This window comes from Gossypium raimondii, chromosome 11 (assembly GCF_025698545.1).
Source record: "Gossypium raimondii isolate GPD5lz chromosome 11, ASM2569854v1, whole genome shotgun sequence".
In the NCBI taxonomy this organism is placed as follows: Eukaryota; Viridiplantae; Streptophyta; class Magnoliopsida; order Malvales; family Malvaceae; genus Gossypium; species Gossypium raimondii.
The window spans coordinates 56,133,077-56,148,464 of NC_068575.1; the positions used below are offsets into that span (position 1 = coordinate 56,133,077).

Below are 15,388 nucleotides of genomic sequence, written 5' to 3' on the forward strand. Positions count from 1 at the left end.
TAAACATATTGAAATTGACTGTCATCTTGTTCGTGAGAAGGTGCTATCCGGTGTTGTTAAACTGCTTCCTTGTTCTTCCAAGGATCAACTAGCTGATATCTTCACTAAAGCTCTTGCTGCTATTCCTTTTCAGATTATATTGTCCAAGCTGGACTTGTTTTCCATACACTCTCCAGCTTGAAGGGGGATGTTAGTAATATAGTTTTAATTTAACTTTCAGTTAGTTAGTTAGCAGTTATGTTTAAGCTGTATATAACAAGACCTTTGCATTGAAAATAGATTGAGCAGCTTTCATATATTTTTATTCTACACCATGTAATAAGGTTTTGAAACAGAAACACTTGGTTATTTGGATAAACTGAAGATTCATATTAATACCATCATTAAACTAGCACTTGAGCTTGACAATTTGAACTCGTAGCAAAAGATGTTTTTAATACAATAATAACTAAGAAGTTGTCTGTTGAAGATATCCTTGTTCTTGGATTTTTTTTTTAACTTTTTTTTTTTCATTTTCCATGTTGAGCCATCTCAAGGGTCGACCAGAGTCAATACCCGAACCACCACCCTTACATTTTGCACTTGAGTCACAAGCCTGATATACGATCCATGCAAGGAGTCTCCAAGCGCGGTTCGTTCTTGACTCAACACCCACTGAGTTACACGCAAAGACTTCCTCACACAAAGGAGTACAACAGTAAAAGCACACTTCCTTTTGAATTTTTTTTTAAATGGACTAGAACAAAAAAAATAAACTAATAAAGAAACTGGCCTCAGGATCACGTGAGCCTTTTTCCTCAGCTTTCACATTGAAGGGCAGCTTTAATCTTCTGGACGGTGCATGAAATCAGATTATTCACCGTCTCCACTGATTCCACCGTGAGTTTGGCCGTCGGTAAACTGTTGACCAGTATTTGGAAAGCCACCGTGAGAAGGGACCCACCCACTCTTTGAGCCCCGCCCCCACCACCGCCGTTCCTGTTAACCTGCCCATTAGAGGTAGGCCCACGAGAGCCTGGTCCATCGGGGACGATAGCAAAACCCGAGGGTAAGAGAGCCACGTAAGCGGAATCACCTCCGTTCATAACCACGTGCATGGCTGGGATGTCAACAGGCGCGTACACCACAAGCGATCCCGCCGCATCGATGCATGTCTCCTGCAGTATCAGCATGCTGCTCTGGTTTGCGTTCATGGCCTGCAGCCCCCCTCAAATAAAAAAAATCACAAATTCAAACAAAATTGTGTAGTATTTTGGGACCAAGTCTCACTACGTTTACAACAACTGCCCCAGAAAAGAGAAAAAAAAAACACTCCAAAACTTTGACTTTTTAAAAGTTGATAAAGAGGGGAAAAATTAAATAATCGTTTATTACTCTCTCTAAATTGTCTTCATAGATACTTCCAAATTTCGAGAGTCGTCTTTTCAGTTGTCATATTCGTCACTAAATAATTCGCCAGATTTTAACTTTTAATTTTTAAAATTGTAATACTAGCACTAAATATAAAAATGAAAGAAAGGGGAGGGCGTGAGAATATTTACGCTGGCACGGAGGAGGGAGACGCAGTTGCCGTGATCTTGGCCTTTGGCGATGTGGGCCATCTCTTGCATGGGACCACCGTTGGACAAGATGTCCCACTCGCTTCTCAGCCGTTCATCACGCAGGAAATCAAACAGTCTTTGAGGTGACACTGGCAACCAAACTGAAGTAGCCGCGCTCAACACGATGCCCGGTGGCTCACCGGGGTCGTCAACGCTCTTTCGGGTCATTACCCTAACGTCCTCATCCACGTTCCCTACGTTCAGCTTGTTCCATTTATGAACCGTGGAGGCACACACCCCAGCACAGAAATTATCCGTCATTCGTTGGGCTAGCTTTAGCATGCTTCGTCTCCCACTTGCAGTTATCCCTACAACCAACAAATCAGTCTTTCCATATATATATTGGATAAATAAGTCAATCCATATTTGGAAACATATATGGGTTACCTGTATGATCCCTAGTGGGAACAGAGGAGGACATAAGGATAGCAAGGCATTCGCATTGGCGCTGTAGGGTGGCCACCCAGCGTTGGGCACCGAAGGCCATCCCCGATCTTAGCAATGGGTGGTAGAGTTGGTGAACTTGGCTCTCCTCATATTCTGCATGTTCCACCCATGTCACCTGGGCAATTTTTTTATTACATGTCGTCAGTCGCAATTCCATGCAGAATTTTGACTAATTACACTAACAATCATTGCTATAATAATGATTCCTCAACCTTCTCATTATAAAAAGGAGTTATTGTTATTATTATCTTAATAAAAAAAAAGCCACTACTATAGTGGACGTTTGTATGCTATCGTTATTGACAAAATAATAGTACTGATTTCCGCAATAGAAAAATACGAGGCAAATCTTGGAAATGACTCAAAGATTGGGCTCAATGAAAGAAATGGGATCTCTCTCACTGTGACATTGTCCCTTGTATTGAGGCATTAGAAAACATGGAAGAAAATAAAATAATTGAATAATGGAGATGATAAACTTTTTTAAAGATTTTGAAGGAACAAAGTTGTGTGTGTGACATCGAGATGTGTAGCGATGAGGACTCAAATCAAAGGGCTGAGGTCCTCGGATACGACCAAAATAGCTAGTGTATGGGATGTTGACAAAAGGCAAGAGGGTCCTCGTTAGAGTAGGAAAACAAGCACATCAGGCGGGGCTGGAACCAGGTCATACGCTGCTACATGCCTTAAATGCAGCTGGCTAGATGGGAGAATCGAGGCAGAATCAAAAGATTGGAATAGAAACATCAAATCAATAGTTTATTCATTTAAGAGATGCTTATTAATGTTAAAGGTACACAAAATTAAAAGAGTAAAGGAGGCTTCCTTTGATATATTTACATTAATATAATATTGGAAGCTAACCTCGATTTGCTTTATTTTATTGTGTTCAAGCAAAAACCCAGTCGTTGAAACTTGAAGTTTTAAACAAATACTTTTTTTTAACATCAGAAGAAGCATCAAAATCAATGAAATAAGTGTGTAGGAAGGTTCAGATTCTTCTGTAAGGGGGAGTTAATGAGTTGGTTTGAAGCAAAACCAGGCACTGACAGTGTGGGGTTAAACTGAGTAATCGCTAGAAATTAAGCACAAGATTCTTTAGATGCATGAGCCCTAAAGTTGGGGCTTGGGAATGCAAATTCCCGTGGATTTCATGACCTGGTATTTTCTTAAAAATTAAATGTTTTTTTTTCTAAAGTCCAGTTCCTACTTTATTTAATTTCAGAAAAAAGAGATTATAATATTAGTAATTTAGTATACCTTGGAGTAGCCATTGGGCATATCTTGCACAACACAGCCAGAAGGAAGCCTCCTGCAGTTCACAAATGAGGGTGCACCCGAAGTTTCTCGGATGGTCTCAATGGACACATCGACCACAGCCCAAACCCCTTCTGCGTGTTGCTTGCAGAACCTTAGGAAATTAACCTCGCGAACTGGAACCAAAGGAGAAAGGACTTGGAGCTCAGCATGCATCTGTTTGAGCAAAAAGTTGTTTATATTTGAGGAATGATGACATAGACATTTGCATTAATTATGGCTTGAAATTAATTAACTTACCAGTTGAAGTGCACCGTTCCTGGTTCCTCCCACACCACTAGATATCACATCAGTCGTTGATGTTCTGGCAATCATACATGGAAACATCTCCGACCAACGATTCTATCAAAAAAAAAAAAGGGGGGGGGGGAAGGAAGTTGAAAGTTAGTAGTTCCCATGGCACAAACGTCTAGAAAACTGAGAAGAAAATGAAATGACCGAAATTTCTCAACCATATGCCATATAACAAAAAAAATTGGTTAAAAGAGGGAAAAAGTAAATCCAAACCTACAAATTAGTCCTACTGAGAAAATTCAAGTGAAACAGATACAGTTGGCTCACCGAGTCCATCAAGGTTTCAACAAGGGCCAAACTGTTGATAATCACCATCCCAGACTCTCGAGAAGCCTCAGTGACAAAGCCGTTGGATTTCATGCCAATGCAAGGAGTGAAAGTCCTCAAGTACTCATCTTGGTTTAGTATTTCTCTCCCACCTTCCAAGCTCCTAATCCAAAGCGGTTCATCAGTTTGTGCCATCTTAACCAATTCATCCATTGCTGCCAAAGCAAGTTCCAAAAACATGGATCTTTCCACCGATCTGTCGAGTCCAGTCACTGCAGTTGTTGGTCTGCTAGCAGGAATCAAAGCATTTGACATCCCACCTCCAAAGTCAGGCGCCAGAGGCAATGTTGTAGCCACGGTGCTTAAAGCTCCGAAACCGTTGCTACCAACTCCAAGCTCCAAACTTGAGTTGGGCAATGGAGGTGCAATTGAAGTGGCTAGTGTTGAAATGGGACGCCCCAGAAACTTGCCTGCCAGTGCACAAACTCGATCTAGCTCATCTTTTAAACGAGCGTTCTCGATCCTAAGGTGTTGTTCTTCAAGGGATATATCACCGATAATCGCCGGACCCCCGCAATTAGTACAAATGGGATTCCTCATAGCGTCCCTTATAGACATGTTTTCAGCTCGAAGCTTATCATTCTCTTGCCTGAGCAAAGAGTTCTCATGGCGTTCCAATTGGGTCTGGAAAAGAAAGATAATATTTTTAACTTTGCATAACAAACAAAGCCCCCCCCCCCCAAAGGAACAATAGAAGAAGGAGATGCTTTAAAACGGACCTTCATTTGGGTACGGCGGTTTTGGAACCAAAACTTAACCTGTCTGGTTTCTAAGCAAAGCCTTTTGCTAAGCTCCAATCTCTGCTTCTCATCGGGATGAGGGCACTCCTTAAAGAGACTAAAACCAAAACCAAGAACGGCAAAAATAATTTGTTAAGGTGATGGTTCCAAAAAAATAAAGAGAAGCTTGCTTTGAAACATGAAATCATACGCTTCAAGCTCTTGGATTTGCTGAGGAGTGTGTCGGTGGTATCTCTTCTTCCTGGGAGGCTTGTCGGCGGCGTCTTGATCATCTCCCGAAGCTCCATCCATGTTATCACTCCCAGATCTGCTCTCATGTTCTTCTTCTCTACTTCTTCTCCCCACACTTCCCTCCAAACTCTCACGCATTATCCTGCTGCCATGATCTCCTTGATTATCTATATTCGGTTGCTGCGGAAAATATCACACAACCCAGATCAGTCCCGACCAAAAAAGGCAACAACAACAAGAAAAAAGAAAAAACAAAGGAAGAAAGCTTTTCATTAATCAATAAATACAGCATTGCTGTCATCATTACGAGAGCAAGGGAGAGCCCTGGAGAGTTAAATATGTTCTTAGGAAGAGAAGGAGACATAAGCCGAGGCTGGGCAATAGCAGTAGCACCGGTGGCCATGTTATTGCTATAAGGGATGTCTGCAACCATTCTTGCACCCCCAAAGCCTCCACCAGTGCTGTTATCCAAAAATCCCCCAAAACTCATCAAATAATATCCTTTTTTTCTCCCTGTTCTTTATTGTTCTATACCTATCAAGCGTACAACTTTTATTTCTCTCTTTTTTTCCTCTAAAAAAAATTTACAAGCACTCTTTCTAACTACACTCCCATTTGACTGATTTGATTCATTTCACACTCTCATGGAATGGAACCCAGATTTGCTAACCAACATATCCATAAAAAAAGAAGAAGAAGAAAACCTACGGAAGAGAAATAGAGGAAACAAAAAGGATAAACAAAGAAACTCTAAATGTCACACAGTCCCTCTCTATAAACAAGTGATTGTAATGGAGAGAAAGAAAGAGAAAGAAGGCTCAAGCAAAACCCCTTCTGCTTGTTACAGCTTAGCTCTTCGTTCTCTATCCCTCTCTCTCTTTCGCTTTAAGAAAAAAAAGGAAAACCTTTCTGGGTTTTTTGTTTTATGTCTGAAAAAGAGAAGTAGAAGGCAAGGCCTTGAAAATCAATGGACTGAGCGTTTGAAAGATAGTAACTGGGAACCCTAGTTTATGGCTGAGAGTGTTATGTTAGTATTATTTATCTTCTCGTTTCTCTGCATGCTTGACTTTTACACTGCTACTAAAATAAAGCTTTTCAAAAAGACATGAAAGTCATCTCCCCAAACAACAAAACCAAAACTGCCATATGAAAGGGAAAATGAAAACCCCAAGCCTTTTTCAAAAGGGGAAAAGAAAAAGGAACAGGTGAAGATAATGAAACCATTATGTGGACTCTTCGAAGCCTTACATATACTTACCACCAAAAACAGGTTGGTTGACTCTTTTTCTTTGCTCTTCAAAACACTGAGGTTGGCAGTAAAAAAGTTATCTTTTTTCTAACTTTTTTTTTCCTTTTAGCCTGTTTTACACCTTTTTTATTTTTTTTTACATTGACAAGAGACAGAGTTACAGATTTTCTGCTTTTTTTTCTTTTCGACTTTCCATAGAAATTCAATGCATTGGGATCTGTAAAAACACTAAATTTATGGAGAAACCAAACAAACAATGACAAATGTTAGGGTGCTTTTGGTTTTGCACTCACAAAATTGTAAATAAATAATATCGAAATTTTAATCTATTATGTATCACTTCAATTTATGTCACCATACATTTTTCTTGATTAATATTAAAATATGTTACAAATGGAAATGATATTTTAACAGAGTGAATATCATATGAAGCCTCCCAGTTTTACCATCGACTTCTCTGGGAGAAAAAGTTAACAAAGATTAAAGTGGTGATTAATTACAAGTATGACATTATTGTTCTATGATTACTGATAATCCACTTTATTCACCTTTTTCTTTTCAGCTTTACACCTTATTTATTTATTGTCAAAGAATAATATTTACTTACCCAAAATTAATGATATTAAGCTATCACTAAAATAAATGTTTGCTCAATCAAGAGTTTTTTCAAATGGAATTTGCTATAAAGAGTAATTATTAGGATTTTTATGTTAATAGCTCGCTTTGATATTTGATCGTGGAATTTTTATGTATTTTATTTATGGTTAAAATAAAACAATTTATAACTATAAAAGTTAGGTATGATGATAAATATCTCTCTTATCTTCTCTTGCCTTTATGCATTGAAAATCAATTAATATGTTTATAATACCATTAATTTAATGTATTTTTTTTAACGATTACATCAAAACAGCAATTAAGCCCGTGCAGGTCTATTACAATCAGCTAACAACAACTCTTGAATATGTAATGGTGGTTCATCGAACACACATAAACTTATAAAATCAAAATTCGCACACTACGCCATACAATCTTCAATTTCATTATGCGCCCTTGAAACATGATGAACATGTACCTCCCAATTCCTACTTAAGAGACAATGTAATAAACGTAGCTCAGCCATTGAACTGTTAACAGCTCCACCTGCGACCAAAGATTCCACTAAAAGAGCATTGTTGCATTCCAACTCAATCTGTCTTAATCTTTTTTCTCATGCTAAGCCAAAACTCTCTAAAACAGTTTTAGCTTTAATTCTAAAGGTGTGTTTAAAAATAACAAATAATAAATAATGAAATATATTATTTGAAACTAATTAATAATAACACATTAAATATGTACGATATTGAAATGAAAAAAATAAATTAAAATCATGAGTAAAACGAGTTAAACACGTAAATACACCATATTAAGAATACTAAATGCACTTCAATTGTTTAAGATAGTATTGTCATCAATCTTGAGTTAGTGTCGAGTTAACTTATCACGCCAACTCTATCAACAACATTATCGGTTTATACAATCAATGGAGAAACAAAAAATGAATACTAAAATTAAAATGTATAAAACATATTAGAATAAAGTTTGGTTGAGTGGAAATGTAAAAAAAAAAATTATCAAAGTAAACTGCATGTGTTCAAATATTTTTTTATTTTTAAATAAAAAGATTAAAGTACCATTAAATAGTATAATTTATTTTAAACATGGATGGATATTTTGTAATTTTTCTAACTAAGTTGTAACAACCTAATTTTTAGTGGTGTTGGAAACAGTGATTCGAGATCACTAAATCCGATGAGTGAGTTCAAAAATTTTATTATTTAGTAATTATGAGTTAAATATGATTTTAGGAAGACTTTTGAAATAGTGATTTGTGTTTAGAATGATTTATTAGGCAAAGTGGTTTCGAAAACGAGGTATCGAGACCTCGATTTTATAAACCGAGCCGTAAATATTTTTATAAATATTTACGTAGTGTCATTTAGTTAGTATTAAAGTTTCATTAGAAAATTATCACGTTTCGATGGTTAATTAATTAAAAAGAACTAAATTGAAAAAAGTGCAAAACTCACTAAAATGATTAAATGGTTCACGTGTTAACTGAGAGAGGACTTAAAAGGCAAATCAGCCCAAAGAAGATGGCTGAAACGGCACAAGGGTAGAAGAAATAAAAAAAATTAGTGTGAACTAAGGGCAAAATGGTAATTTGGTTAAAATTAAAAATAAAACAAGTGACTAAATTGAATTCTAGACATTTCTTCTTCTAATTTTTAGTCCAAAAACGCCATTTAAGGTCCTCTAAGCTGGGTTTTCATATTTATGCATCATATGAGTTCAATTCTTGCTCTTTTCTTGTAATTTTGTGTTTTTAAGACTTTTACAATTAGGTCCAACTATCTAATGAATTAGTTTTTGATTCTATGGGTAATTTTGAAAGTTACAATTGATGAGTGCCGAGTTTTTATGATGAATTAACATGGATTTGAAGTTTTAATTTTGTTATATGATGATTTTATCAAGTAATTTCAATAGAAATTGATTTGAGGACCAAATAGTGAAAAATATTAAATCTTAGGGTTTGGTATTAAATCTATTTATTAAAGGTTGTGTAATAGCTTATAATATCTAAATAAAGTGTTAATTGAGAAAAATTAGCTTATTTGACGAGTTAATTGGTGAGGGACTAAATTGCAAAAACTTCAAAAGTTGTGGTAATTGTGTAATTTCGAAATTTGAAGGGTATAAATTGTGAAGTGGATTGAAATTGAAATATATGCTAATGAATGAAAATTTTTACATTCTAGATCAAGAGCTCATAGATCAGCGAGAAAAAGGGAAATTAGCCGAGTAGTCTCTAAACTATTACCAATTTTACAATCCAACCTGTAGAAGCCCAATTTCACCCGGGCCCTACCAGCAAAACAAACTTCAGCCCAAACGGCCCAATTACATTACAAAATTAATTGGACCAGCCCAAATACAAACAATAGGCCCAAATACAGCCAAAACCCAATGAAAAACTAGGGTTTCAGAACCCTAGTTTCCCCCATGTGCGCCGTACACCTCTGCAGTACCCACCCCTCTGCCATCGCCGTTCGCTACGTCCCATCCGCACCTGCCTCTGACGTCGCGCCGCTCGTCCATCACCCTGCAAACACGCAACACAAGCAGAAGCAGAAGGAGACAAGACCAAAATTTTTATTTTTCTTTTGGCTATAAAGCCGATTTGTAAGAAACGAAAGAGGGGGTATCATTTTCGGTTCAAAACCGATTGAAAAACCATTGTAAAGGGGGCCCCCGATTTTGCAAAAAACATCAGAAAGACAAAAAGGTTGCTTTCTTTAGGATTGATTTTTCTTTATTTCTTTATTTTATCTTTTTGTATTTTTTTAATCTATTTTTTTTCTAAAAAATACGAAAATAAAATACATAAAGAAAAAGAGGAAAAACTCACCGTTACGGAGTTTCAATCGCCCATCTGGCGCTTCGTCGACCGTCGGAGGTGGTGGGGTGCGGCAAGCGCAACAACGGCGCTAAGAGGACCCAAGGGTCGGGTTTTTGAGAGAAAAAGGGAATGTTTTTGAATTTTTTTAAAAAAAACTGTTGCTGAAATGAAAAAATAAAAAAAGGGTGTTTAAATAGCAATAGAAAACGATGCAGTTTTTGGCCCCCAGGCCCGGGCGTCGACCCGATCTGACCCGGAGGGTCCGCGCGTCTAGCTTTAGGGGGATATTTGCGCAGTGGCCCCCTCCGCTTTTGCGCCGTAGCCGATCTGATCCTCTTTGGTTATTCGTTATTTGGCCCGTGAATTTAGTTTGTTTTTTGATTTGGTCCTAAGACCATGCCCCCCCGGTCGAAACACAGCGTTTCAGTGTAAGGGAATATTTCCCAACAGATCCCTCGCGCTTTAAGCGCGTTTTATTTCGGTCCCTTATAAACCCATTTTATGTATTTGCGATTTTAAACCCCGAATCTTGTTTCAAAGTTTAATTTAGTCCTTTTGTCATTTTTTATTTTTCTTTTTTTCTATAAAATAATAATATTATTGTTATTATTAAGTTGTTCATTTATTTATTTTTATTTGGAATCTTTGTTATATACATACATATACGCGTTTTCATATTATATATATATATATATATATATATTCATATTTTTATGATCTATCTATATATATATACGTACCCTTATATATTCATTTTATATACATATATATATTCACCTCACTTTATAATTTATAATTTAAATATTTATATACATACATAAATATTTTATCTCCTACTATTTGTATTATTATTTTTGTACTATTCGGTATTTATTTATTTAGTCATGTGTTTGTTATTATTTTTACGAAATACTTTAATTTTTATTTATTCATTATTTCATATACTTGTTTTTTATGTATTTTATCTCTCTTTGATTATTGCTTATATTATTTGTGCTTGTATCTTTGTTATACAAGTTAATATTGTATTTATTCCTACCATTTCATGCTAAATTAATTTTATTTAATATGGTTTTAAAATAAGCAAAATTTTGTATTTTAAAATTTGAGAAGATCGTACCTTAACTTACTGAGTTTCGATTTTCACAATAAATATAAGTACACAAATCTTTTCAAACTCAAGTTTTAAACGTTCTCGGGAATTAAAAAAGATCGTGTCCTAACTTACTGGTCATGATCTCCTTTTTAAATCCGAGATAGCCAAATATCTTTTAATTAAGTTTTTTTTATTCGCGTATCGGGAATTCGAGACATTGTGTCCTAACTTACTGGATATAATGTTTTTTTCCTCGAATAACGTGAAATATGCGCTTTTTCCTGAAAATTTGCAACGTTTTAATACAAGGATCATATTTTTAAAATTCTTCAAAGTTCTCAATTTTCGACATTAAGTAATCAACTAGGTACCAATTTTGGGCGTATCGAGGGTGCTAATCCTTCCTCGTGCGTAACCGACTCCCGAACTCATTTTTCTGAATTTCGTGGACCAAACTTGTTGTTTTAATAAAATCAAACCATTTATTAAAAACAATCAATTTTCAAGGTAATCCGATCACACCTTATCAAAAAGGATTGGTGGCGACTCCCATTTTTGTTTTCATTTTCAAAATCCAAGTCGACCCCGTTTTCCATCCAAAAAATGGTGTCAACACAACCCATGTAAGTTCATATGGTTAAACTTTCATGATTATTTGTTAATTTAGAATGGTATAATGCATTTATTCATATTTTGTGAATGTTTAAAATGGTATGGATTCAAATCTCAATATGCAAATTTCTATTATTTTTTAAATAAAAAAAGTCAAAGTACTTTCGAATAATTTTCATAAATTTTGTAACTTAATGGATACTCGATTGACTTATGACACCAATTTAATCAAGAGTTTAAACAATAGCATAAATTGTATCCAAATATTACTATGGGAATAAACCAAACAAATTTAAAGTCTCAAAGCTTATCTAAATAAAAGGGATAAATCCTAAAGTTATATATGAACTTAGTCTAACGTGTAATTTTATATATAAACTTTGATTTTGTATAATTTTACACATGAAATTTTGATTTGATTCAATTCTCACAAATTATTAGCATAACAAGTGGCGTATCTAGGGGGCTGGCAAGGGCTCCAGCCCTAAAATGGACAGCTATTCATTTAGGCCACTTAGAAATTTTAAAATTTTTAATTAGTAAAGGTAAAATTGCACTTTTATGTTATAGAGATATCGGTTATTAAAAATTAAGATTTAATTTCTGCCCCCTCGAAAAAAATTTTAGCTTCGCCCCTGGACATAACATCATTTTATGTTTATATATTATATAAAAATTATTATATTTATCAAGTATAAAAAATAATGTATTTATTTCTTTAAATATGTATGGTTGAATCAAAATTAAAATTTTATGTATACATTTGAACCACGATTAAAAATTTCATATGCATAACTACACCAAATTTTAATTTAACGTGTAATTTTGAGATTTTCATAAATAAAAAGTAATGGTTGATGAAGGTATGCCAAAAGTTGTTACAATCAAAACATAGATTAAAATTATGAAAAATTTATTACTTTATATGTGACCTATAGTTTGGGTTGTATTTGATTTAATTACACACATGGGGTTAATAAAAATGGCCAACTGTACAATAAATTAAATTATGATAAATAGTGGCTTGAATGCCTTGTTATTATCAAGTATCTAAACAATGCCCCACCACTAAAAGCTCTCCTTCACCTACTTTGTGTTTGCTAAAAGAAACTTCAATTTCACATATCATTTCCATATTTATGCAACAATTTCCATTTCCATTTCCATTTCCATTTTCTTAATCAATCTTTTTTTTTTTTTGCAAACAATTAAGCAATCAAGGTTTATGTTGTTTAAAATTTTCATTGAAATAATTTTAAAGGTTTATCATTTTCATTCTTTAGAAATGATAGAATTAAATTCTAAAAATTATTCGGTGTCTCGAGTTTAAGTTTTATAATGTATGCATCTTTATTAATTTTATATAAGAAATTAAAAATTATAAAAATATAATTTACTTTGTAAAAAATATATTTTCTAGACAATTTATCAATTGAGTTGTTGTCTAATTAATTCGTGACCTTAATTCGATCAATTCTTTTAATTGTAGAATAAATATTGAAATTTTTATTTTTTAAATCCATTTGTGTATGTATAAATGTAAGTATCATATATATACATAGAATAGAATTATAGACAGGGTTGTAGTCAGGGAGCTGGCAGGGGCCTCGACCCCCCTAAAATAAAAAAGTTTCTATTTAGGCTTTTTAAATTTTTAAAACTTTAAATTAATAAAAATAAAATTGTACTTTGACTCGCCTTAAAAATAATAAAATTACAATTTTATTATCGTAAAAAATTAAAATTTAATTTCGATACCCCTAAAAAATATGTCTGCCTAATGTTAGCCGCTGTTTTAACTTGGATTACTACTACAAATACATGATGACATTGAAATCTTTTAACTTCACGTATGAAATAAAAATAAACAGTAGTTTCCTCATCATTGGTTTGATTTTAGGGTTTGGAAAGAAGGTTGAGAGGAAGCAAAGGAAGAGAGCAAATAGAAAAGTAGCGTAGCGAAGGTTGTACCCCTTTGACATGGCTTTGTCTTTAAGCCCACATGCTATGCTATGTTTTGCCGACAAAACCCACTCACCTCATCTAATCACCTGTCTTCCCTTCTTATATTAATTTTTAAGACATGGGATTGGATTATAAATTTTTTAAAGTTATAATGTTAATGTTTACATGGTTGATCTATTTGGTGTGTATGCTTCTTTTTTAGGGTTAAATTTAACTTTTAGTTTTTTAAATGGGATAGAATTTGACCATCAATCTATTAAAAATAGTTGAATTATTATTTTTAACAGATAAACTAATCAAAATGTTAATATTTTAATATATAGCAGTCTATATGAAAATTCGTGTGTACTTATTGTTGATTTTTTGGATCTGTTTTAAAAATTTAAACGATTTTGATATAACATATAAGACAAATAATGTTATGTTAGTATGAAGTATACGCATTTCCATTAAAATACGATTCAATTCTTTTTGAAATGTTCGTGACCAGATTTAACTAAAAAATGTAAATGGTAAAGACTAAATTTATCATTATACTTTTTATTATTAGACCATTTTATAATATTTGAAAAGATGAGAAATGATTGTATGAAACTATGATTTCACCCCATATATAGCTCTTTCTAATTGGAGAATGACAAATTAGGTTTTTCCTCTTGATTTTCTTTTTCTTTTTTCAAAAAAAAAAATCCAATTGAAAATGCTAAAACTTAGAAAAATTTTAATTTGTCATTCTCCTGTTAAAAAGGAATATGAATGATTTATACAATCCCTTCTCTTGAAGAGATTTATATACAATGTTGTCAAATTTTTTTGGAAATCAAAGTTGATGGCTGCCCATTTATGACTGCCATTGGGGTTGGTTTAGGTTACATGTTTGAACAGTGATAATATAGTTTTGGCGTCACAAAAAGAATACAAAGATCTGAAAAGAAGAAAATATGGAAATGTAGCTTGGAGGGTCAAATTCAAAACCCATGAACAGCAAACATAGAATGGTTCTTAGTTTCAAACTGTTGACCAAAAGCAAGTCCATGAGACTAGAGAGGTAAAATGTACACCACCCTACCCTACCTCACCCTACCCCATCGCATTATTACTGTTATTTAGGGAAGGAGAGTAAGTTTAAAGTGTGAAACCTAAACTCTCTTGTCAAATAAACCTTTCAAGAGATTGTTGTTGTTGCCCATATCTGTAGGCTTTCAGTCTCTAATTTAATTTTATTTCATTTTAAAAAAACTATCTTATTGTTTCATTTAAGAGATTATTATTTGCTTGTTGTATAAAATGAGGAAAATGACTTGCTGTTGAATTGTCTAGTTTCGTTTATTTGTTGTGTTTTAAAATTTATTAATTGGAATTAATCCTATTTTATTTACATTCCACTTATTTCGATTTAATTTCGATATAGTACTAGTATAAATATATATTTATACTATATATAATATAATACTATGCAAATCCAAAACAAGCAATACTTTTTCGTTTTTACTTCATCTCGGATTTTTCTAAATAAAATGAATTATAATATCTAACTAATATATAATACTTATTAGAATTTTAGAAATAAAAACTTTTAATTTGAAATTTATTTATATGGAATCACTCTAAAATCAATTTACCCATGAAGATTAATTGAGAAAATGGGGTTTTGTTTATTTTATTATTATCCAAGGAAAAAAAAGGAGCTGTGATTCATGACTTTTTTAAATCATGACATCATCTCTCACTCCAACAAAAACTTAAGAGGCAATGCTATACTTAAACCCCCTTAGAAGTTTTTTCTCAACCAATGTGGGATTAGCCACTTTGCATTACTAACATATAATTCATGACTTTTTAAAATCATGGCATTCTCTCTCACTCCAACAAGAGATTATTATGCCTTTGATACCAATGCTTGTTAGGTTAAGTGGTGAAGACTTTGATGAGAGTTTCAAATATTTGAATAGAAAAAACAAGGATAGAAGAGTTTATCTTCATTTTAAGGATCCGATCTGATTCAACTCTGAATTTAGTTACTTTTTTAAAAAAAATATTTGATACCACATTTAAACCGATTGTAAT

General features: G+C 33.6%; 1 protein-coding gene across 1 annotated transcript; it reads right to left on the reverse strand.

Annotated features, from left to right (window-relative positions):
• Positions 1–371: 371 nt before the first annotated feature.
• Positions 372–6,162, reverse strand: LOC105802654 (homeobox-leucine zipper protein ANTHOCYANINLESS 2). The gene is made up of 9 exons (XM_012634424.2): positions 5,265–6,162; positions 4,917–5,137; positions 4,706–4,823; positions 3,927–4,610; positions 3,606–3,707; positions 3,309–3,521; positions 1,989–2,163; positions 1,542–1,909; positions 372–1,196 (listed from the first exon to the last, which is right to left on the reverse strand). Exons 1-9 carry the CDS (start codon positions 5,445–5,447, stop codon positions 798–800), a joined length of 2,463 nt encoding a protein of 820 aa, XP_012489878.1. The 5' UTR covers positions 5,448–6,162; the 3' UTR covers positions 372–797.
• Between the last annotated feature and the right edge of the window lie 9,226 nt (positions 6,163–15,388).